The sequence below is a fragment of the Epargyreus clarus genome, unplaced genomic scaffold (genome assembly GCF_041222505.1).
Source record: "Epargyreus clarus isolate Ecla_fem2 unplaced genomic scaffold, WU_Ecla_fem_2.2 ptg000035l, whole genome shotgun sequence".
In the NCBI taxonomy this organism is placed as follows: domain Eukaryota; kingdom Metazoa; phylum Arthropoda; class Insecta; order Lepidoptera; family Hesperiidae; genus Epargyreus; species Epargyreus clarus.
In genome coordinates, this window is record NW_027332240.1 from 9,500,378 (window position 1) to 9,527,694 (window position 27,317).

The 27,317-nt window shown below is 36.0% G+C and overlaps 1 protein-coding gene across 1 annotated transcript in view; it reads left to right on the forward strand.

Annotated features, from left to right (window-relative positions):
- LOC140756378 (serine protease inhibitor dipetalogastin) overlaps positions 1 to 27,317 on the forward strand; it is an 81,451-nt gene that overhangs the window by 31,039 nt on the left and 23,095 nt on the right. Inside the window, exon 2 of the mRNA XM_073091853.1 lies at positions 13,842 to 13,998. Within this exon, the coding sequence (XP_072947954.1) occupies positions 13,950 to 13,998 (49 nt within the window). The 5' untranslated portion in view covers positions 13,842 to 13,949. The remainder of the gene's footprint in view (positions 1 to 13,841; positions 13,999 to 27,317) is intronic.

Below are 27,317 nucleotides of genomic sequence, written 5' to 3' on the forward strand. Positions count from 1 at the left end.
ATTATAAAGACTATTTTCATATTGCCTTAACACAAATGCAAGTCATTAATTTCTACCTAGGCGAGGATTGAATCCTATACTGGCATGGTAACCGCTGTTAAAACCTTTAATAAACTTTAAAAAGTTGAAAACACATCACAACCTTAGAATTAAAGTTTTCTTTATAAAAAAAAACACTTTCTACACTTACAGCTGCACACTAGGACTTTTTGTGTCAAGAGTGTTTTGAATATACGAACGTAAACAGCCAGACTCAGAACAAAATCATTCAGATACTCCGATCGGGAATCAAACCCGGAACTCTCAGCACACCAGACTTATGACCGCACAAAGCGCTTGTCTAGACCATACATTTTTTTTCCTGTCTGAAGTATCAAAACCCGCATTCATGTACCTGTCAGCGAACCGTCAAAGTCATTATCGGCAAAAAGTTAAACAGTGCTTAATAGAGAGTATAATATTGACACGGCAAAAAACGTGTAATGGACTGAGGCATATGGGTCAGTTTTTTAGTGACACACAGACCTCGTAGCGTGAACGGTAAATTCGTGAATAAATGTATTGTAAAGGAGCAAGAAAGGTGCTGATAACTTTTTGTAACGAGTTTAAAGTTCATCGGTAAGTCAGTGCCGGTCAGACACTTGTATATTAATAATCAACTCGAGATAGGATTAGAGTCTAAAGTCGGACAGATGCGTTGCTATTTTTGAGGACTAAGTTTTTTGACGACCCGCGTGGCGGAGCGGTCACCATACCGGTCTGACAAGCAGAGGGTCCCGGGTTCGATCCCCGGCCAGACAGATATCTAAGTGAATATAGATTTCTGTTTCTGGGTCTGGGTGTTCGTGTATTTGTCTACGAGTGTGTCCATGGAACCTACGACACAGGGAATCCTAGTGTGGGGCTGTGAGTGTAAAAAGCTTTTCTTTTTTATATACGAGTATACAATGCAGTCCACCTGATGGTAAGTGGTTACTGTCGTCCATGGACATCTTTGTTAACACCAGATAGGATTAGATATTCCTACCTGAGGTTGGCCACAGTTGCACCGCTACGCGTGAGGACTAAGCTGGAACGCCTCGGAATAGTATGTCTCTCTTACCACACCCTTCAAACTAGAACTCAACAGCGCTTAACACTGCTATTATGAGGCAGAGATAGGTGTAGGACTAAGTTGGAATGCGTCGTTTAAGTCTCTCCCTTACCACACCCTTCAGACGAGAAAAACACTTAACATCACTGTTATGAAGCAGAATAGGTGTGACGGTGGTTGCTCTGGAGTTTAACCACAAAGGGTTCTACCATCTTAATTTAGTCAAACTTTGTCTTCAAGGTTTGCCGTGTCATGTCAGTCCAATGGAGAAGAGCCCAGTTTACTAAAAATACCACTTGAGTCATATAGTATCATATAGGAACTCTTTGAAAGATGACTTCATAGGTCAGTTTTTTCCTCACTGACCCACAGACCTTGTTGACCTGATAACTAAAACGGTAAATGTGTTTAACGATTTGGATTTATTCAGTACTGTACAAGTGTTTGCAGTTAAGTGAGTGCTAAATAAATATACTCGTAGCACAGATGCATAAAGCATCAACTTAAGTAAATGATGTTTGTACTTAAGATAATGATTTTGATACTTAAGTAGATAATTATTAGTAAATATAGTTTTATTATGATATTGACTGAATGTTTAAGTGAAAGCTTAATAAATATAATCGTAGCACAGATTAAGAAGAAGCATCGAGTTAAGTAGATAGTGCTTAGAACCTTCCATGAATAAATGATGTTGGTACTTACGATAATGATTTTGATACTTAAGTATAGAATAATTAGTAAAACTCTAATTTTCAGAAATTACACGTCTTAAGTAGATGAACAAAGAATAATAAATTTTGAGCTAAGCTAAGCTAAGAAATGATTTTTGAAAATTTTCTTATAGGGCTAAATAGGGGATGAAAATTATTCAGTTGTGTGTTAATATAAAAAAATACTATTGTATATTAAGGAAATATAATAAGTAATTAATAAGATGAATCAAAATGATTTCAATCTTAAATTAACGTTTAATTATGTAACATTATTTTGCATTCACTTATTAAGTAATGTTGAAAAGTTGGTTTTAAGAAAATCTTAAGTAAAATACGAGTCATATTTAGGTAGCTACTTACTTAAGTACTAAGCTTGGTCTAATTCGAAATATTTACCAAGTAATAATTTACCAGCCTCAATTAAGTTACGAGCCATTGTTGGGAACTTTACTTACTAAGCTTAGTAAAACAACATAGTATAGTAAATACCAACCAAAGGTACAATGTACAAAGCTTTGCAAAGTTGAAATGGTCACGTTTCTCGTAGCTAAGGTGTCGAATAGCGTTGGTGATAAATCTAGCAAAACTAAAAGCAGTAATAGCCTAGTGGTTAAGAAACTCGGCCTCTCGAACGAGGGGTCCGAGGTTCAAATCCCAGGCACGCACCTGATTTTTCAAAATTACGTGCGTATTAGAAATTAATTACTTGCTGAAAACATCGTGAGGAAACCTGCACACCTGAAAGATTTATATTTAAAAATTCTCAAAGGTGAAGTCTACCAATATGCACTTGGCCAGCGCGGTGGACTATGGCCTAATCCTTTTCATTCTGAGAGGAGACCAATGCCCAGCAGTGGGACAATGGGTTGATGATGATGAATTTACGAAGCTCGTTTAAATTACGAGCCATTGTTGTGAACTTTACTTACTAAGCTTAGTAAAACAACATAGTATAGAAAATAACTAAATACCAACCATAGGTACAAAGTACAAAGCTTTGCAAAGTTGAAATGGTCACGTTTCTCGTAGCTAAGGTGTCGAATAGCGCTGGTGATAAATCTAGCAAAACACAGCCGCAGCACTTCTTGGTAATGTTAGATACTTTTTGTGGCACAAGACGTAGTGCTGCTGACCATATCTCTAGACTTCAAAGGCTTTCCTTAAGTACATAGAGAAAGACATTTAACTATATGCTGCATATATTTAATCACTTTGAACTTGGATATATAGATAGTGATATTTTAGTAGGTAGGTGTTCCCGTGCGCAAAGATGACGGGATGGAGTAGTTCCAGCTCCATCCTTCACAGAGACGGTCCCTGTGGGCAGGTGCCGTCGGGACCGCGAATGCTTTAGCGTACCCGCAGTTCCGAGTAAGGGCGTACAGACGAACACCGTGGGGTTTTAGCCGGTAGGAGTCCGGCATATCTTCTCCGCTGCCCCCGCGGTTGAGAGGAACACATGATAGGATTCCCCACGTAGAAAAAAAGTGATGAGGTAGTGGTTCGAAACTTGCTCTCCTAATTAACCGCTTATGGCATAATACTGAGTTTGTTCCCTTTCGCGATTGTTGCAGCGCATAGTATTTTAATAGCACTAGGTAATTATAACCTATTTGTTTTGTTTATTGTCTGTTGATTGTATATTTAACGTTTTTTATTTTTGTTTTTGTGTTTGTGTCCTTTTTTTCAATTCATTTTTCGATTTTTATCTTTGTATATTTAGTTTTAAAATTGTACTATGTGCTGCAATTGTTTTGAATAAATGATATTATCATTATTAGTGTTATTATAATTGGGAGGTCTGAGGTTCGAATCCTATGAACGCTGATTTTCTAAGTTATGAGCATTGTGCGTATCAAATGTAGTAGAACGCTCTGTAGTTCGACACCGGCGGCACCACCGCCACAATTATTTCCGCCTAATAACAGCAGAGTTATTAGCTGCTGTGTTCTGCTTCGAAGGATGGGAGTAAAGGGAACTTATTAAGACATTCTTACATAGTCCTTAAGGGTAGCAACACATCATCTTTACCATCAAAAATACTAAAGAACCCTAAAACATTATCTTATAGCATTAATTTAAACTTCCCAATTAAACAAGTCTACCTATTCACGACTCAATAAGGCTCGGACCGCTATACAAACTCATCTGAATGCGACAGCGCAGCCTCCCACTCGCAGATGAATGGACCATAACGAAGTGTTCTGGCTGGAGACAGGGTAATAGGGATTTGTGCAAACAGACATTCATATTTAGTGATTATGTTTGTGCATTTTGTAGGGACTTTGGCAAAGAGAGATCTACCGCATTGCTAGGTGATACTTGTCCTTGTGATCTCGGGACTACGGCATCCCTATCGCAAAAGACGACTAAACAGGGATTTCTAGGCTTTTATGATAAAAGTGGGACCTCTTACTTTCTTTCTTGCTTATCTAGCGACCGGACTAGCTAGCTAGCGATAGGACGATGCTACACAAGGCTGCATAACGTCATGAACACTCGAAAGTGTGGGAGAAGCGTGGAATGAGCTTATGGGGCAGAGCTGTAGACCTCGCAGTGCCCTGTGCGCAGTGCCCCGCGCTCAGAGGACACTGGTTGCGTTCTCCTGAAGATTCCGGAGACTTCTACTTAGCGATAAGGATGATCGCTTTCACTTTCCGTAGTTTCACTGGGTACCTCTTAACGGTTTCCTTCTTTACACCAATAAAGATGATTGCGCTTGGAGTGCAAATGTACCTACTCAGAACGTCAAATTTCTTTTACTAAACTAAGCAGTAGTAAAAGAAAATCTGAGATTTAATTTATTTACACCGATTCGTTCCGGTACATGAGTGTACACGCTAATTCGAAAAACATACGTACAGTCGTCCATTGCACAACTTCCTTATAATCTTCTCATTACACATAACTGGCCCGAATATTTCATTGTAATTACATTTTGATGGCCATATTGTAACTCAATTTGCAAATACTTCCTCTTAATGTAGGTAAGCGTGTATTAATGTTACCGTTTTAAAATTTTAATATAATAACGGGATTTAATAACTCTGATGTCTGTCTGGGGTCGAATCCAGAACCGTACGGTATGACTGCTGCACCACATGGATTATGGAATTTTATTATGCAGTCCACCTGATAGTAAGTAGTCACTGCCGCCAATGTACCAACATCTGTGATATCTATGTATGTAATATATTATATGTATGTATGATAAATTTTACTAACGTTCCATTTAATTCAGATATAGTCCAAATTTTGTTAAAAATTAACGAAATATGGACTATATCTGAATTAATTGGAAGTAAATAAATATATAGAACTGAGTCTATCTGAAACCGATTACAGATGCGGTGCTACTTCTGGTGGCACTAGGGACTACGATAGTCGAAAGGTTGTAAATCAGCCGGCATCCCTTCCAAAAAAACTACTTCACATTAGAAATAGATATAGTAGTTCTGCCAAACCATACTCGCTCTACCTTTGGACATCGTCGCAGTTGAAGTACTCTACAGGTGTCCATTGGCAGAAGTGACCAGTTACTGAGGTGGGCTGCAAGTTTATATGCAACTTCCTTAAATAACAGAAGAAAAAAATATACTCAATTATAAATTATCAACTTCAAAAAACTGCAACGTAAATATAATTACATACAATCTTATTTTTAAAATCAGTTATAAAAGATACATCACTCAATACTTAAATATCTCAGTTACATTTTAATGTCTGTATTAAAAAAGATACATCACTTACAATACTTAAATATAGAACCTAAAAAGAATACGCCAGTCTAAAATATCAATTATATTAGAACAAGAACAAAACAACACAATAACATTTCGGCGGATGTTTGAGAACAATTTGACACAATACGAACTAATTTATAAACGGTCACGTTTGAAAGAATTTGACGCGGTGTGGTGACGGTACAAAAACGGTACCAACTTTTACCTCGCTCGTCGGGTGTACCGCAACGGTAGGTGATGGTACAGCTCGAGCTAAGATATACTGAAGCTATAAAAGGTAAATTAAAAAATAATCTACCGAAGATATTTCTTTTTAGTGACTTGCTCATTCCCATTCCTCTACTAATTATGGGTTAAAAAAGGTTAAGATTATTCTTTATTAAAGAAAAAAATATGCAACTCCTATTGTTTTAGTCTCCGACAATATATAATATTTAGCGAAGATAGTTATTTACAAAATACAAACACTTTTGAAGTAAAAACATTTTTAAGCGCGTCATGGCAGGAAAAAATGATTGCTACAGCAAAATATTACAATGGGGGCGTTATGTAGTAAAAACAATAAATAATGATTATCGATGTAAAGATATGATATGACGTGATATGTATTAATCATTTTATTTGAATGTAATGTGATTCAGGTAAATAAATTTCAGTGGCAAATAATTCACACACAAGGATACAGGCCATAAATCTAAATCTTTACATATGTTTGACCGGCGATCGAACCCACACCGCGTCAGACCATTATGGTAACCGCTTCGATACACACGTCCCCAGATCTTTTCAGAATAATATCTCTCACTGGACACCACCCTTACCTTAACGCCGTCAGTCACGCTCCGGCGACAATCAGAGTTTATTTTTGACGTTTGCCCGTAAAATAAAACGGCAATGCGGAATGGCGTGTCCAGGTAAAAAGTTTTCTAGACTGCACGAAAGCCTAGATGCACTTGCCCTGCTTGGCTCTGCTTCAAAGACCTAGTTACATAAATTCGACTAAATTTTCGGAATTTGAAAGACTAATTTTGTCCGACTTGGGTAAAGGTTTCCAATTCTGCATAAAACTTTATCCGAATAGGCTATTTTGTGCTTTAAAGGTTGCTCATAATAATGTACGGTTGTTTATAATAATGTTCTTTGAAAGGTATATACTTGAACCTAACGATAAAGCAGACGTGCTGTGCTACCTGACGGCAAGTAGACAAGTAGAGGTACCACCGCCTTACCTATATCTACCTTACAACAATGTTAAGCACTGCTGTGTTCTAGTTTGAAGAGTGTAGGAATGCACTAGTCCGAGGCGTTCCAACTTAGTCCTTAGATACCAACGCATTTGTGGCCCACCTCAGGAGGAGGAGTAGGAGTCTAATCGTTTCTGAGGTTAATTACAAATTTCCATAAGCGGCAGTAATCTTACCATTAGATGTACTGCATACTCGCTTAATACTTCTATATTCCAAAAAATACGAGCGTTGTCTTTTGTGTTCGTTTTTATAATATAGGAGTAGCAGACGAGCATGCAATTCACCTGATGGTAAGTGACTACGGCCGCCTATGGACATTTGTAATCAACCCCAGACACGATTAGATATTCCTACCTGAGGTCGGCCATAGACGCGCCGGTACCCCTGAGGATTACGCTGGAACGCCTCGGAAAAGTATGTCTCGCTTACCACACCCTTCAAACCAGAAAAAAGCAGCGCTTAACACTGCTGTTATAACAGAAATAGGTGTGGCTGTGGTGCCGCTGGCGCAAGGGTTCCTACCACCTTTAAACCGGTTGCCCCTTCGTCTTTTCGGCGATTCATCAGGCGATGTTGACGTAATCTTTGCTTCCTGCTTGCCTGTGTCATTGATAAATGGTCTGATAAGTCACATACATCGATAATCTTCCCAGCATCAGTTAAATATTTATGCTAGCGTTCTCAGAAATGGCCGACGCATTCCTGCCTAGATACATTCCGTTAAATCGAGATGAATATCGTTGGAAGACCGCATTTTGATACGAAACTGTATTCGTGCTGTTACGTCAATTTTATAATTCTCTTCGGATATTTTTATGTGTTTCTAGCTGTATCTCTAAAGCTGTAAGAAGTATGCGAGTAGGTGATGAACGGTGTTAAATATGTCGGAGTTGTTTGATGATCCTAAACCCTTAAGAATGTGGTCGAAACCCTTGTGGATCGACTCCGGAGGCACCACCGCTTCACCTAATTCTGTGTGATAACAGCAGTGTTAAGTGCTGCTTTTAGGTAGACATTATAGATACGTGTTCGACGCGGTTTAAATTATTCCTGGTGCATAGCAACGCATCATGAAAGGTCCTAAAGCCGTAGGTGTATAAGTGCGAAAGCAGTAGGTATAGTTTTAAAACTATACATGGCGGTTAACCGCCATGTATATTTCTAGATTTTTGGTGGAAGGGTGTGAAAGCCGACTGACTTATATATAATACGACCATTTTAGTCATCAGGAGTGACAACTGTAATCGGCTACAGGACAAACCCTTATTCTATATGGAGTTGGTTACAGATCTCCATGCGCGGCAGTGACCACTTTCTATCAGGTGAACGTTTCCTATGAGTCTTATAAATAATATACATATGAAACTTTCTCATTAATATTAAACTGGTACACAATAAGAACAACAATGACAGGTGAAGTTGAATATAAAAATCAAATAATGAGTCTTTGATTTTCAAATGGACCCATATCAAAGCTTCCGGGGGCTCTCAAACAGTTCTCTTATCACTAATCTTATCTTATTTTGACCGGAATCAGTCATGGTTGTTAAGACAGTCAATAAGTTCATGTTTTGAATGTAGACAACATATTCCAATTATGTACAAATTGCCCCATATGTCTTATTCACGGATGGGAGCGATAAGCGATTATTTCTATTCAACAAAAATATTGCTTCTAAGTAAATAATAAATAAGTAGCAAGCAAGCACGATAAGCACTCATTGCGGCCAATGGATATTTATAACCAAGTCCATATAGAACAATTACACCTTTTTTTATTTTTTTCGTATGGAAACCTTACATGGGTTCCTCTCCAATGGGCTAAAACCCCACGGTGTTCCTCTGAACCCACTCCTGCATACTACTATAACTAAGAGCTAAGTCTCATGTACAAGTCAGCATTCGATGGATGGACGGATGGAAGGGTGATGAATACTTTCATCACAATGCAAAACGGTTTTTATTCAAAGTAGGTAGTGGAGCCTGCCCTGTCGGATCATACTGACTCTACCACACTTCAAATTGACTTTTTCATGTAAGACTTTTTTTGTAAAAAAAAATGCTAAAATGCTCTTAGAATATACAGCCGTTCTGAAGCCACAATTTAATGCGTGTATTGTCTTTTAGCCAGCATTTTATTAAGTAAACGGTATTCGTTATTAGCTTTTGGTAAGACTCCTTACCACACATACCTAATGTGAAGCGATAAAAACTATTCGCAATTTGTATGGATGTTTTTCAATCGAATTAAGCATGATACTCTATGTATGTAATGTAGTATGTAGGTAACATTGTTAAATGGGAAATATTATAGTTAACTACTATAATATTAAGTAAGGAATAGTAATAGTGGTAGAACTCTTTGTGGTTCGACTCCGGCGGCACTACCGCCACACCTATTTCTACCTAATGACAGCAGTGTTAGGCGCTGCTGTGTTTCGTTTTGAAGGGTGTGGTAAGGGAGACAGACTTTTCCGAGGCGTTCCAGCTTAGTCCTCAGGGGTAGCGGCGCATCTGTGGGCGACCTCAGGTAGGAATATCTAATCCTATCTGGAGTTGATTACAAATGTCCATGGGCGGCAGTAGCCACTTACCATCAGGTGGACTGCATGCTCGTCTGCTGCTCCTGTATTATAAAAAAAATCATCGAAGTAATGTTTCCAAATTCTTAGTAATTGATAGTCTGGTAGTTTTATTCTGCCTCCTTTCGAATCCTAGGCGCACAAGTCGATTAACTTCGAAACTAAGTGCGTATTAGCAATTCATTATCACTTTTATGGTGAAGAAACATAATGACGAAAATAGTTTGAGTTCTATATATTTTTTTAAAGAGCTGTGAAGGTCGCCAATTCGTAGTTGGCCAGCATAATGGACTATCTTTATACTACAAATATCATCGTCATCATCATCAACAACCCATTACTGTCCCACTGCTGTGCACGGGTCTCCTCTCATAATGAGAAGGATTAGGCCATAGTCCACCGCGCTGGCCAAGTGCGTATTGGTAGACTTCACATACCTTTGACATTTTTTTTAATAAAGCTCTCAGGTATCCAGGTTTCCTCACGATGTTTTCCTTCACCGTTTAAGCAAGTGATCATTAATTTCTAATACGAACAGAACTTGAAAAATCAGCGTGCCTGGGATTTGAACCTCGGAACCCTCGATCGAGTGGCCGAGTGTCTTAACCACTAGGCTACCACTGCCTTACTACGAATATACGGCAAGTATATGTTATATAATTCATATACTCGTATCACTCTTAAAGATAATCTGAGTCCTTACTTAAAATCCATAATGAGCCATATATTAGGTACCTAACCTTTATTAACTGATGTGATTAACATAACCATCTTACAAATGGTCCATCGAGCTAGATTTTCGTAAGATTAAAAATTATTTTTGTACCCAATTAAAGTAAGTAAATTTTGAACATCCTCATTACTTATTAAGTAAAAGCTGATTTAATAAGTAGAACAGTAAAATTCCTATTCACTGATCTCAATGTTAAATTGTGTGGAACATTTTATGACATATTATATCATGCTCAATAGGTTGTGAAATTTCTGCAGCGGAAAACTTTTTGCATCAAGTATCATTTACTGTCAAGGAAATATTTTTAAGAGTAATTTTAATTGGTTAAAAATATTATGAATGTTTGTGATGAAAATATTACTTTCTTTAAGATAAATTGATGTCACTTATTAAGTATGTAGGTTTTAAATGTTAATGTTATTACATGAATTATTGTGTGAAATTTGTAAATTGTCACTTGATATTTTTTGATGTAAAAAAAATATATAAATCTTAATGAACACTGTAGTATTTAAAAGTGTACTATTTTATAATGTTCTGCTCAATATAACAATGAAATTAAGAAGAAAAAAAATGTTGACTTTTATGAATATTTATTATTTTATTATAATACTAGCTGAACCGGCAAACGTTGTGTGTTCATATAAATAAAAAAAATGTTAAGGGTGAACAATCGATATCACTGAGGGGTATGAAAAATAAATAGTAGCCGATTCTCAGATCTACTGAATATGCATATAAAATTTCGGAGGAGTACGGTTACTAACATTGTGACACGAGAATTTTATATATAAGATTTGAGTACTTTGAGGAATACTTTTTGTGTATGAACTTAAAATACAATTCAATTCCTGACAAAATTTATGAATGACGTTTCCGAGAAATTTCTATTAATCTAACATCGACACGAATGTAACTACTCCTTCATTCATTCAAATTAGCCGTAACATGTTCAATAAATTCGTTTAAGCATGAATATTTCATACACCATAACCCAAATAGACGGCTGTAAATAACCACGAATCAGATATTTCTAGCTAACCAGATAATTTTATTTATGTGTACAATAGAACAAAAGGTACCTTAGGACATAAATTTCTCTGGATTTCGGTCAGATAGAACCACCAAGCGTGTTTGTGCAGTCGAATCTACCAGGCGATCAGAGGTTGCGTGAAAGTCTAGTTGGTATTGTGTGCAACTTTCCTTCAGTTTATCTATTGGTCACAGGTCGCGGTCTCATAGTTTCAAGGCTATGCATTGACCTCTTTGAGCTTATGCGTTCCTGGTACTTATTGTGTTTGTATGTCAGTTGGTTATTTCGAAATACGCATTGAGGAAAATATAAGAAAGTAGGTGACCCGGCAAACTATACTGCTTCAGAATTTATTTATGAAATATATTTCATATTTACTCACCTTTTAAACCTTCCCTGGACTTCCAAAAAATATTCTATACTAAAATGAGCTAAATCGGTCCAGCCGTTCTCAAGTTTTAGCGAGACTAACGAACTGCAATTGTTTTTTATATATATTGATAATGTGGTTGTTTGTCAACACAGCATCACACGTAAACGACAGGTTCAATGACCTTCGTTCAATGAATCGAAAACGTTATTTAAACGTGAATTTTCGATGTAATTTTTAAAACTAAGGGGTCTTTAAGTTTCTGATCATATTACTCTGCTGCTATACTTCTTAGGACTTTTAAGGACTACCTTATTGAAACAAATGATATTTTGTATACATTTACTTAGAAATCACTACTTGTATACACAGGATGTATCTTTAAGAAAAACTATGTCGAAATATTCACAAATAAAACATATACAGGGTGGTTCAAAACGTTAATACAGTAGATAACTAACGGTTTATTATAGGGCCTAGAAACTAACAAAATACGGAGATTTTCTAGGAAAATACATAATAACTCTCTCACGGTCACAGACACACATACCCAGCGCATTATCCTACACTTTGTTTTACATTGTATGATCGTTTTACGAGATTTGTCCCGTTGTATATTGATGTTCGTTTATGACAGCCTAATGCCTTGTGAAGTGTACCGTTCGATTGGTACGTATCTGTTGTATGAAGGAACAGGTGTGAAGTATTCCTGCGAATTATTTTAGATGTGGTACTGGATATTACTACTGTTATTGTCTTAGTAGGATATTATGAATGTCTAGGAGAGTAACAGAGAGGAGAGTAGGTGATTGGACAAGTCTTATAGTTTATTTTAATATAGAAGAAACTAGAATACAGTCCACGTGATAGTGTCTACTGCCGCCCATGGATATGTGTAATCAATTCCAGATATGGTTAGAGTCACACCTGAGTTCGGCCACAGATGCATTGCTATCCCTGAGAACTTAGTTGTAACGTCTCTGATCCTTCAAAGTGGAACAGCAGCACATAACATTGCAATTATTAAACAGAAATAGGTATCATAGTTGTGCCTCAGGAGTCAAATCATAGAGGATTTCAGCATTATACAGTGTGATAAAATTATGCAAAAATTCCACTCCCGGAACGCAAAAAAGCTGCTACGTAATTATGTTTCCGTTCTGGGCCTGGATATTCGTGTTCCTAAGAATCCAAAATGAATTTTAGTGAAGGGCTATGAACGAAGAAAGTCATATTTATTTACCGTTAAACCTACTGGTTTACTATACAAGATTGTTATCTATGTAAATTAATAAAATTCTATGAATAATTTTAATAACTTGCCCCAGTTTGCCAGTATGCCAATAACCTATATACTTTGTTATGAAATTGAAGTAGCTAGCGAGAATGCAATTCACCTCATGTTAAATGGATAGTATATGGCGGTTTATCCATACATATATCCATACATATTTGTCATCAGCTACCGTCGGGAATGTATGTCTCTAGTAGCCCTATTTTTTATATTTGAGCCTAACGATATAAACATTTCCAACACCAGACGAGTCGCCAATGCATCGCCGGTTTTAAAGGAGAGCTCTTTCTGCACCTTTTTTGGAGAACCCCATGTTATAGCGCTTCGGGAGTACCTCAGGAGGAAGTTCATTCCACATCTTGCACGTTCGTGGCAAGAAAATGTATTTAACACTGTTATTTATAGAATGTACAGATATATGAGATGCGTTGAAGCCACCGCTGTCGAACCCATTAGGGCTTTACTATTAACCTTCTAACTACCCTTAACCCGACTGCAAATGGTTTCATTCTTTCGCACCCCCCACAGCCCATGTCGGCTTGACGGATTTAACATATTTAAATGAGGTGTCGTAGAATTCGTCTAAATTGTGCGAGTGACGCATATAGTTTTAAGCAGTCTACTATTTTGTTTTTATAATTCATCATCAACCTATTAATGTCCCACTGCTGGGCACGGGTCTCCTCTCAGTATGAGAAGGATTAGGCCATAGTCCAACGCGCTGGCCAAGTGCGAATTGGTAGACTTCACATACCTTTGAAAACTGTTTTTTTTTAAAGATTTATCAGGTATGCAGGTTTCCTCACGATGATTTCCTTCGCCGTTTGAGCAAGTGATAATTATTTTCTAATACGCACATGACCTTGAATAATCAGAGGTGCGTGCCTGGGATTTGACCCACGGACCCCTCGATGAAGAGGCCGAGTTTCTTAACCACTAGGCTAGACTAGCCACTGCTCAATATCACTCAATATCACTGCTGTTTTTATAATTATTTCTTGTTTATTAATATATTATTTGTTTGTTACAGGTTACAAACACGATGACCGACTGATTCAACAGTGATTGATAAAGATCAGTGTGATAATAATATAGTGAATAAGCAATTACTTAGTGTTTAAAGTGTTACGTGTACAAAATGGAGTTCAAGACACACTTCCTCGCATCTGTTTTAGTTTTGTTTATTGGTAAGTTTTCACCTTTAATAATATATGATAGTAGGTAAACAATAATAATTATAGTAGCCGACATAAAGTTAGGCCACCCTAGGCCACAATTGTGTTTTTTACAAAATATTGTTGTTGTTGCTTTATTATTAAGAAGGCTATATTTCGTAATTTAAAATTTAAGAAATGTCCAATCTAAATTTTTTTTCAAATATTCTTAAAACAGTCGAATTATTAGGTAGCGTATTGGGAAGCGTTTTTGTCTGATAGTAATTAAAAAGTAAAGTAGAGACGAAGGAATGAAATGTCACATTTTTGATGTGAAACATCTATAGCCGCACGTAAAAAAGATTTCTGGCGTGGCGACGATTACCTTTAACTACATATACAAATGTTCTATAAGGGACAGAGCTATTAGAACAATGTGATAAAAAAAGACAACTAGTGTTTGACCTTGCGTTTCAAGTGTACGCAAACGTAAATATTGACCATGGAATATAGTGACCAATGATTACTTCAGTCAAAACGGGACATCGATTTTTTTATGTCAAATACTTTTTACTTGAAAAAATATAGTTAGAAATAATAAAAAACACGCTTTTATGATAAAATTAACTAAAAAGTAGAAAATAATTTTCAATCTAGGAATCATTTAAGGAAAAGTAAATAGTATAATTGTGCAAAAAATGTGGGGCGCTTTATGAAAACTGATAAATGGAGCACCCCATGTTTTTTTCACAATTATAATATTTACTGTTACTTAATTGACAATGGCACGAAGCATCGAAAAAAGGGACTGTCCCGTTAAAAACGGGACGTATGGACGTATATTTCTCATTGATACTCATGCTTGTCAAAGACAATGAAATAATGGAACAGAAGGTAAAAAATGTCCAGAACTGTCGATAATAGTTTTAGTACATCGTTTACGTAGAAATGTTATAGTACAGTTTAACTAAATAAATTATTATTATATAAATATATAATTTGATGAAAGAATGTATCTATACAGATGTATCGACTGGTTTAAAATATACGATTTAAAAATTGTTTATATTTATTATCGTATATTAGTAAAGATTACTCACTCCTAACAAGAAAATGTACCCAGTTTTGAGAATTGAAATAGTTGCGTAAAAAAGTTTTGCCACGTCTCCATGCTAAAATGTCCCTAAAATATTTGAAATAATTATTTATCTATTATGTAAATTACGCAGTATTAGTTATTTATTTGTAAATTTTCTCTAAAAATGTTTTTATTTGTCAAGAATTCAAAAAAAACTTACTAATAAGCCGTTTGTGGCTTCATTCAATTTCAAGGCGGCGAAGTATCTTTACTAATTTATGTTTATTATTTTCAGTTTTATTTTACACACGACCATTAATTGCAAAGTTGTGTACATTTTATAAATGTACTAGCTGACCCAGCAAACATTGTGTTGCCATATAAATAAAAAAATGTTAAGGGTGAACAACCCTTATCACTTAAGAGATATGAAAAATAGATAGATAGTAGCCAATTCTCAGACTTACTGAATATGCATATAAATTTTGATGAAAATCAGTAAGAGCGTTTCGCAGGAGTACAGTAACTAACATCGTGACATGCGAATTTTATATAATCTTACCGTGGTCTTTTTGAGGATTAATTTCTGGCTATACAAAGATTGTTTATTAAATTATGTTTAGGTTAATTTATTCAATTAAAGAAATTTTAAAATACCGTATACTATCCTATATAAATTTTATGGTAATATTTTTTATTATTTACCACAGATATCGAAGAAAATTTAGAGATTAGGATACAGAATTTCCCATATATCGATTTTATTTTATTAAAATAAACTATAAAAAGTTATATTTTGACTAAAACACACTAATATAAAAATTAAGCAGTGGGATCTTAAACTATAACATACACGTATGAACATCGTGAGCTTCAATAAAATGTCACTTCTGTTCTGTTGATCTATGGTCATAGATCAATGAAAATTTTTTCATTGATATATGACAGTTCAATTCAATCAATGAAAGTTTTTGTCAATGAAAGTGATAAAGACGCAAAATGCATGACCATGCACAAAAACATACTTTGTCTCTTTCTGGTTACTCATGTAATCATGGCGGATCGAACACGAAAAATAAACAAAATTTAATAATTTCTCTTCATTTACGTGTGATAGGTGATTCCATGAATCTTGTTTCTTTTTCGAGCATAATTTTTGCATTTATGCATTGCACAAGAAGGCATTTTGAGGCTTAAAATTCAAAATAATGACGTTTAACGTGTTCAGTGACATTCGTGTGTATTACTACGCCGCGCGAGAGCGACTGGAGTCGTTTTAACTCGTTTTACACCACTTGACGTATTTTGTATGTTTTAAGTATTGCCCGCTTATTTTTCTGATAATAAAATGTCTGACCGTGATAATTTAGAGAGTGAAAGTGATCAGCCTTCTGCAAAGAAAGCAAAATCACACTATGACACACCATCAAGTCATCAGTAAGTTAATTATTTTTTTATAATTAAAGTATGCATTTATCTGTGCATTAAGCACGCGTATATTTGGTGTGTTTTGAGCGCCAGCAAATGTAAAATCTACTATCTTGGTAGATTAAAATTCACATAAAAATCATTGCATACAATGTTTTTAAATTATTAATTAATTTTAATGTCATTCTTCTCAGAGAATAAATTTATTAAGACTGACAGAATTGTATTTCAAAATCAGCTGATGGCGTGCAGCGCACGAAAGTTTTTTCTTATTTGTTATAAATATGAACATTAAAAAATTAATTAATTTTTCTAATCATAGTGGCATTTATTGTGAAACATTCATTATTGATACTTATAATTTACGATTTTAGTAATATATTGAAATAACTAGCTAAGATTCTTGAGTTTACTAATATATTGGAGCCAATTTATTTTTTTGATGTGAAACATCTATAGCCGCACGTAAAACCGATTTCTGGCGTGGCGACGCATGCCGTGGCGCGTCGCCACGCTATACGATGGTATATATACAGTCTATATGCAGTAGTGTGTACGGTGTGGCGACGCGTCGCCATGCGCAATCTAAACGAATTAAGTAGTCACGATTTGAAATAAATTCGTAATTTTTTGTATTTAATGAAAAAAAATGTTTAATCAATAAATAGTCATCGTTATCTGGAAAAAAATCGTAATATTTTATTTTATCATTATGACATATTTAGTTCCTATCACAATATGTTCTTTTCTGCATATTACTTTTACAAAATAATGTCGATGTTTCACATCTGCCAGGCGTCCCGTGACGGCTCATTTTTTTTGCACATAGTCAATAAATTGTTAGCCCCCTTTTTGCCGTTTACTCAATAAAAAGTAATTTATTACGCCCGTCATTAAGGGCCGGTCTCAATAATCTACTAAAAGTTAAACTCGGTTAGCTACCAGAGTTTTTCTGTGACATTCAAACTATCTGTTACTGTTGTCTCAGTAAAAAATTTTCGCAACGCCAACTATAGTTAAAGTCAGATAGATTCCTTATCTTCGGTAAGTAAATGTGTCCCTCCGAAGCGTTCTGTTTTTGCATTTCAAGTTGCATTGCATTGCATTGCATATAGTAAAACATAAGCTATCTGCCCAAATTTTGCCGATTAAAGACATACATTTGTAAAGATTACTCACTCCTAGCAAAAAAATGTACCCAGTTTTGAGAATTGAAATAGTTGCGTAAAAAAGTTTTGCCACGTCTCCATGCTTAAATGTCCCTAAAATATTTAAAATAATTTATTTATTATGTAAATTACGCAGCATTAGTTATTTATTCGTAAATTTTCTCTAAAAATATTTTTATTTGTCAAGAATTAAAAAAAATACTTACTAATAAGCCGTTTGTGGCTTCATTCAATTTCAAGGCGGCGAAGTATCTTTACTAATCTATGATCAAAGATGAGTTGTCAATTTCTAGGAAGATACCATCCAACATCGATGTTTGGTAGGTAGAATATTGGATAGTTTGGTTATTAAAACTGAAGTTTTCAGCTTCAAATCATGGTTGAAAATTAAAAAAAGAAATCTCAAACAATACTACGGTATTTCAACCCAACGATTAAATTAAATTAAAGTTGGCCCCAATTGGGTTAATTGGTGGTTCATGCCCAAAGCCTTTGTTTTATCTCAAAAATTGGCCCGATTCCATGAAATTTAACGATGTTGGCACTTACAATGCCAATATTGACTTTCACCCTTAAGAGACCTGTCTCTTTCTCGGCGATGAGCGATAAGAGAAAAAATGTAAGCGTTATTTAATAGTAAATTCATAAAAGACTTTCTATGCTCAAAAAACTCAAACTACTGCACTCGGATTTATAAGGTACCATTGCACCATAATCCCAGAATGGTTATCCAAAGTTATTATTTCGATCATTGCCCGGCCGGGTATAGAACCCAGAAAAGGTGATAGAACCAGTACGGCTCAACCGGTCTTATGTATTTTTTGTGTGAAAAACCGTCTGCTTTTCTGTTGTAAGGTGTTGATAATAGCTAACTTACATAATTATTAGGTCTTAATCCTCAGGTTTCCCAAGGTATCTGTGAATGAGTGGATACAAATGTCTATGGGCGCCATTGACCATTTGCCATCACATGAACTGCATTTTTTACTACTCCAATATAGAATAATAAAAAATAAAAAGAGTCTCGACCGATGGTATTACCATTTATTATTAAAATAAAAGCAAAGCAAAAAATAAAATTAAACTTAAAACTATACAACTTTAATATTTTCTAGCTTTTAGTCAGACAAGTGGCCGGAAGAAAGCTCGTTTTCTCGATAATTGTTGTAAAAAAATTCGACTAATTAATCCGTACGCCGCAAAAAACTTGACACCTCTCGTAATTATTCTGTTGTTTTTGCTCGAGTGCTCGTAACACGCTTATATATTTTTTGTACACACGACCTATTAACTCGGTTTATGTCCGTTATTCATAATCGATCTATCCAATGTTTTGACTATTGAAGATTGATGTTTGACAATTACTTTTTATAATATAGAGGAAGCAGACGAGCATGCAGTCCATCTGATGGTAAGTGGCTACTGCTGCCTATAGACATCTGTAATCAACCCCAGATAGGATTAGATATTTCTACCCGAGGTCGGCCACAGATGCGCCGCTACCCCTAAGGACTAAGCTGGAATGCTTCTGAAAAGTATGTCTCTGTAATACCCTTCAAACCAGAACACAGCAGTGCTTAATACTGCAGTTGTTAGGCAGAAATAGGTGTGGCGGTGGTGCTGCCGGAGTCGAACCACAAAGGATTCTACCAACTCTACATACTATTCATACAACTTACACTATATCTACTTCATACTATTGTCAAATTTAGATTTTTGTTAGAAAATCTTACAGATTAAATATTAATAACTAAAGCTACCATTAGCTCAAGTTATAGTAGCCGGTGGTTGCTCAGCCTTACCATTGATCCATGATCGATAGAACTTGAGTTATTCCCCCATAACGTCGGAGGCGAAACATAAACAAATGTTTGAGATAGACTGCGTGATTTATGTGAATGATACATCATAGTACTCAAGTACTGTAAGTCATAAATGAATGATAGTCGTTTAGTAGACAGTTACTGATGTGGCTTCAGGTTTTGAGCTAGGTCTTCACTATGGAATGGGTTATTGTAGTAATGGAATCTTTGAACTCGATTGTTACCCACTTTAAACGATCCGATTAATTTAAAATTTTGAATACGTATCAAGAAGCGATGACACACGATACATGATTTTAATAATTTTGTCCAATTCTAATTTTGTCTCATCGGGATCGTCAGGATTAACTATTTTCCTTGTACGATTTTAGCGTGGTTTTTAGTTCCAAACTATAATTATTTACTGCTGTGTAAGGATTCATTCATTCATTCATTTTTTATATGCATTTGATTTTATATAATTTCGAAATTTCGTCGTCAATCCGTTATATGGTCTCACTGCTGGGCTCAGTGTTATTTCATCGTGAGAGGGGCTTAGGTTAGGTTAGGTTAGTTATAGTCTACCGCGCCGGCCAAGTGCGAATTCATAGAATTCACTCACCTTTGAGGCCTTTTACAAAACTCTCAGGCATGTAAGAACCTAGTCCTCACGAACCTTTCGTTCTTTATTGTAAGTGTTGATTAAATTTCATTTAATTTGATCTAATTATTGTAATACTAAATAAAATTCTAATACGCACGTAACTCCAGAAAATCAGAACATTTTGCCTGTTACGAACTTAGAACTCGCGAAGTTAGACCAAATTTCAAATCACTACTAACTCAGCTTATTCGTCAATGAGAAAAATTTTTATTACTCGCACAACAATATAGAGTATAGAATAGGTATCAACTAGTGTAGTGATCGATAGGTCGTGATGGATGCGCGCGCGCCGCTGGTGGAACCGTTAATGTGACATTTTGTTTAATCAACTGTTGGTTGCTTAGTTTGTTTCGTGGACTCAGACTAAAAAATAAGACGGATAAACGCCTAAAAGTTTAAAAATGTAGAATTTATACTTGCGAATAGCTCCAAAGATTTCGTGAATATTGAGAATGTTAACTTTTTGTAATTTTAAAGTATTTACACCTATTATGCTTCTTTCTAAAGTGCTTTAAACGAGCATGCAGTTCGCATGGCATGTGGACTGCATGATCGTTTGTCATAGTCACTGTCATACAAGTACATTTGTAACCAACTCCATATAGATAGGGGTTTTACCCGAAGATGATCATATATGCATTGCCACTTCTGCAGAGTAGTTGTAAGATGCTTATCATAATTATGTAAGTATGTCAGCTGGCATTCACATCCTTGCACCGAAATGCAAGAACTGCTTCACGATAGAAATAATTGTGGTGGTGGTACATCTTCAGACGAATAATATTGGTTCTATATTTAATTAAGTCATAATTCAACGAAATTTTGATACTCTTCAAATTTTGTTCGATAGCCAGGCGGTAACGGGCGTTACCGTTTTTAAAAATAAATCTTTCCAATTTTAACCTACCAAAGATCGGAATTTGACAATGTCTCATCATCATCATCGATCCATTACTGCCCCACTGCTAGGCACGGGGCTCCTCTCAAAACCTCTCATAGTGCGAATTGGTAAATTTTACATGCTTTTAAAATCTTTTTTTCAAGATTTCTCAGGTATACAGGTTTCTTCACGTTGGTTTCCTTCGCCGTTAAAGAAAGTGGTACTTAGAGGTAGGTGCCAGGGATTTGCCTCGGACCCTTCGATCCAGATGTCGAGTATCTTAATCACTAAGCTATCACTGCTTTTTGACAATTAATGAAGAAATTATCTAATGTAAATCTAGTAGGCAAAACAGTGGATAGATTAATTATTAATGCCGCCGTAAGTCTATCTTATATGGTCTGAGGTGGTGATGATTTATCGATACTTTAGATGGTCTCTCTTTATTAATAACGTGATTTTTTGCTTGCGTTTTATTAACATTGACAGTAAGATTGAGTGTTTATACAGTTTTTGTGCGCTTAAGCTTGTAATGTGCAGATTATTTTAACGAATAATTAGTCTGTTGTTGCTTTAACGGTAGTAGGAATTTATGTTGTCATTACATTTTATGATATGGTAGAGCAAAGGAGTGCAGTCCACCTGATTGTAGTTACATTCTTATGATATGGAAGTGGCAGTCCATCTGATTCTAAGTGGTAATTTTCGCCCGTGGGACATCTGTAATGACTCTCTCTCTGGACTCTAGATAAGAGTCCTAGTTGATGTCGGCCACAGCTACGTTACCCTGAGGGTTAAGTTAAAACACTTCAGAGAAGTATGCCTTCTTTAGCACACCCTTCATATCAGGATAAAGAAGCGAATAATATTGTTATGAGATTATATTATAAGCCAGGAAGCGTTGGTGCCTCCGGAGTCGAACCGCAAAGGGTTTGTCGAATAGAAACTATCATTCAGAAACTATCATTCTAAGATTGTCCCACTGGTGGGCACAAATGTCCACTCAGAATGTGAACGGTTTAGGTTGCTGAACTGTTTATCGCTCTAGCCAAGTGCAAATTAGTAGACTTCACATCCTTGCAAACTTTTTTTTGGAATACTCAGCCGTGCAGATCTCTTTGCGATATTTTCGTTCACCATATAAGCAAATGACGATTAATTTCTATAGGCAGATAACTTTGAAAAATCGAACCTTGGACTGACCGACTTCCGTACTACTAGGCAGTATTTTACATGACAATTGTATATTAATAGGGTGCTCCGAAAACAAACAGATTATACCATTATCGGATAAACACTTTTTGCTTAAGGCGCTTGCTAATCAAAATTAAGTCGGAACAAATGTACCGCATTGTACCACATTGTACCACGTACTCGGTGTTACACTGATCTTGTTTTTTGCAATAAAACTTAGCGGTAAATGTGCATATACAGGCTGATGTTTTAAGCTTACTCATTGTTTTGATTTAATACATGTTAACATCGATCAAGTATGTATAATCATCTGATAGTATTGAGAAGTATTAAGAAGGATGTATACTTTTTCCTGTATTTAAAGTTGAAGTAGGAAACAAGCATTTGTTTGGAGTAAGTGGAAGAACTATTAGCTGTTATCATTGCTGCCTAGTGGTTAAAATACTCGGCCCCTCAATCGAGAGGTCCGTGGTTCAATGCTCAGGCACGCACCTGTGATTTTTCAAAGTTATGTGCGTATTATCAACATGCGTATATTGCGTATATAGTGCGTATTATTGGAAACCTGCACACGGGAGAGATTTATTAAAAAAAAAATCAAAGGTATGTGAAGTGTATTAATGCGCACATGGCTATCGCAGTGGACTATGCCCTAATCCTTCTCGCTCTGAGACCTCAAGTGGCAACGTATCTATAAAAGCTTTAAGTAGAACCTGTTCTATGTGGGGTTGGTCACAAATGCCAATAAAATCTAGATCATCAAAGGGATAACCAAAATATCTTAAAAGTTATTATGAGTTAGGGCGTTCTACCTGGCTAAGTCCTCAGGGGTAGCGGCGCATCTGTGGCCGATCTTACGTAGGAATATCTAATCCTGTCTGACGTTGATTGGAGATGTCCATGGGCGGCAGTAGCCACTTACTATCAGATGCACTGTATGCTCGCCTGCTACTCCTGTATTATAAAAAAAAATCCTCAATAATTATTTGCACAAAATTCAAAATAGTTGCACTTTTAGCTCATTTGCTCATAGTGCTAGTAGAATTACATTTAATAATAAAGCCTACAATACAAAGTGAACACGCTGTATATAACCTGACGCGTGTCACATAGTTAGTCGCTAACCCAACCCACATAAACATTAGACTTTGTAAGCCAAAATGTCCAGACGTAACATTCGCGTCAAAACAGTTTCCTTATTTCTACTATTTGGTACAAAAATATTATTTGCACTTGTTTAACGTAAACATCAATCTAATGTCCCTCTGCTAGGCACTGATCCTTCTCTGTCTTTTCTTCTTAGAATAATAAATATTCTGTCTGTGTTTCACCAATTGAGCGATTTACGATAGGTAATTTTCACAAAGGTTGTGATAGAAAGGTGTGGATGCCGGATCCTTCTGTCTTTTTCCCCTTAGATTAATACATATTCCAGCTGTATTTCACCAATTTCGTCATGTACGGATTGGCAAACTTAACAAACGTTGTGGAAGTAGTGTGTGTATGCTGGTAGACTTACATATGAGGCGATCTTAGTCCTCAGGAGTGGCGACGTATCTGTGATCGGCTTCAGGTAGAACCTGTTATTTGTGAAATTGGTCAGAGATGGTCATGGGCGGTAGTGACCTTCAGGTGCAAGATGCTCTAGCGGCTTAAGGGGCGGCGGAAGGGGTCCGCTCCGATCCTCCGATCTTGGGACGACTCCAAAACACAGTTGTAGAAAAAGTTCGTCAGAACCAAACAATCTATGATATGTGTATCCGTCAGCGAAAAAGAAAGGTCATCGAATCACAAGCGAACTTTTTATAATGGGGGCCTCCATTCAACTTTCCGCCCCGGGCCTCTGACCACCTTAGTCTGCCACTGGCAAGATGGTGTGCTATTTCAATCTTATAAAAAATCGATAGTGATAACACGAACCTACTTTTCTAGTATTTAGTTTATAGCATTTCGGTATTTATGGTATTGATGTAGAGAAATTTCTCATATTTTATTAGCAAGGGAAAGTTCTTGAGGAAGGAAGTTTTCCATTATATTCTCGAATGTGTGTGAAATCTACATAAATACGCTTTCTACACTCATAGCCCTACACTAGGATTTCCTGTGATGTGGATGATATAAACATACACCAATATGAATATATTATAGAGACCCAAAACTAATATCTAAATTCATCATTCAAATATCTGTCTGGCCGGGAATCGAACTAGGGGTTACTACCATCTCTTAACAATATTATTTTAATCATACTTTTACTTTTTTGCCGGAAATTTAACTTTTTAAGCAAAATATGACCATTTCAGTTGGTTTTATACAATGGATAAGCGAAAAATTAATAAGGGTTTAAGTTTGTTCAACTGTGTATGACGGAATATTTTACTGTTTTAAGGAGGAAATAAAACTTTTCTGAACCTTGATGGTTTTTAAAAAATGGGGGTAGGTCCCCAGGAACCCTCTGCGCATCAGACCAGTATGATGACCGATTCGCCACGCTTGCCCTCAAGTCTTCAATAACGCACGTTATTAATATTCAATCTATATAATGTTTTGCCTTTTAAGATTTATTTACTTTTAACAATTTCTTCATACTAGACGTTGTCAAATTTCGATCTCTAGTAAACATTGGATAGATCGATTATTAATAACGAACGTAATCCCACACAATTTGACTCTAAAACTTTTCCCAGCAGTGGGTCAGTAATGCAGACGGCTTACAAGCCTCAGAACAAATTTATACCATGTTACAAAACCATTCATCTTATCGAGCAGTCAACGATAAATCCGCGGACTCGTTGCTCAACTAATCCTATTTCAAGTACAAGATCAGACACAAAGCAGATCTGAATCCATCACTCAGATACCTGTCTGACCGGGGTTCGTACCCGGAACCCTTTGCGCATCAGACCGGCATGTTGACCGATCCGCCACGCGAGTCGTCAAGTCATCATTAACGGCCGTTATTAATATTAAATCTATCTAACGTTTTGCCTACTAAAGATTTATTTGCTTATGACAATTTGTTCATAGTCATTGTCAAATTTCCATCTTTGCTAGACAAAAGTAGGATAGATTGATTATTAATAACGAGCGTAATCCTACACAATTTAACTGTAACTTCCCAGGAGTGGATCAGTAATGCCGAGAACAAATTTATAACATGGTACAGAAACATCCAACTTATCGAGCAGACAACGATAAATCCACCGACCAGTTGCTTAACTAATCAAGTACAAGACCGCACCCAGAACGGATCTGAATTCATCACTCAAGATATCTGTCTGGCCGGGGATCGAACGTGGAACTATTTGCGCGTAGGACTAGTTTGATGACCGATACGTTATCCGTCGGTTATCCGTCGGGTTGTCAAGTTATACTTAATGCATGTTATTAATATTCTATCTATCCAATGTTTTGCCTACTAAACATTTATTAACTTTACACAATATCATTTTTTTAAAATTAAAACCATTTTCATATTTTAATCTTTCTTAGACAAAAAATTAATGGATAGATCGTTAATAATGGACGTAAGCCCACACAATTCACCAGTGGGCCAATAATTGCCGGCGACACAAACCTCTAAGCACAAATTTATAACATTGTACAGAAACATCCAACTTATCGAGCAGACAACGATAAATCCACTGACCAGTTGCTCAACGAATCAAGTACAAGACCGGAAATTTGTCCGTTTTACGTCGCATTAGTATCTAAAGTAGTAAATAAACTGTATTTATTTAAATTAATCGCAACTAGAGATAGTCGGCCACGTTTTCTCTGTAAATGTCGGGGTGGTCTAGCTTCCAACTAAACGGTTTAACTTGTAAAGTAACTGTAATGGTACTTGATATAAAACTGTTTTAGTATTTTGTTTGAGATTTTATTTCGGTTTGAGTTCGGGGGTCATTTAATGTTATAATTTCGGTAAAGCGTTGGTTCTCAAACATTAGTCATGGCCGACCTCAGGTAGGAATATCTAATCCTATCTGGGGTTGATTACAGATGTCCATGGGCGGCAGTAGCCTCTTACCATCAGGTGAACTCATGCTTGTTTGATACTTCAATATAATTAACAAAAAAAAAAACAAAATGTAATAATTATTACGTGTAATATAATTAAATAAATTATTAATTAATAATATTTTTTTATGTGACATTACGACATACTTGACAAATATTTGAGAACCAACGCTTTACCGAAATTAAAACATTAAAATCACCTCTGCAGTCAAATCCAAATAAATTCCTACAAATAAAATACTAAAACAGTCTGAAATTGTTGCGAGCGTGTAGTCATACAATTTACTATGGCGACATACTATGATTAATTTCTATATTCAGAGCGGACTAGCAGTTTTACGCGGACTATATTAACGTAATGTAACTAACAGTAACTGCAATGGTGCTTGATATAAAACTGTTTTAGTATTTTATTTGAAGGAATTTATTTGGATTTCACTGCAGAGGTGATTTTAATGTTTTAATTACGGTAAAGCGTTGGTTCTCAAATATTTGTCATGTGTGTCGTAATTTAACGTAAAAAATAATTATAGTCTGGGTTTCTTTTACAACGCCTTCATTAGCCTGGGTTGTATGTATGTATGTAACGGAATCTTTGAAGTTGATTTTTACCCACTTTCAACATAAAAAAAATCTTATTATTATTATTTAACGTTGGTGAAACTTACATTTAAGTAAATAACTAAACCCTGCAAACAAAATATTATAAAAGCTGCATTAAAGTTTGGGAACCACTGTACTCCAGCAACCAGGAAAGAGCCATGCATGTCATTTACATGCATGACATGTGATATGGGCTAACAAATTTAGATAATTGCAGAGATTGCTCTTCTCATCTGTATGCAAGCTGCCCTACCGACCACCGCGCATATTAATATTTGACACTAGGGTCACCATGAAGGGCTTTTTTAAAGGACAGATATTTATTTTGATACATTTTTTTTGTGAATGTCCTAAAAGTAGTAAATATCACGCAAATGTATGTATAGTCCGCGTAAAACTGCGTAAAACTGCTAGTCCGTTCTGAATATAGAAATGAATCGCGTCCCCATAGCAAGTTTTATGACTACACCTGCTCGCAACAATTTCAGAGCGGACTAGTAGTTTGGCGCGGACT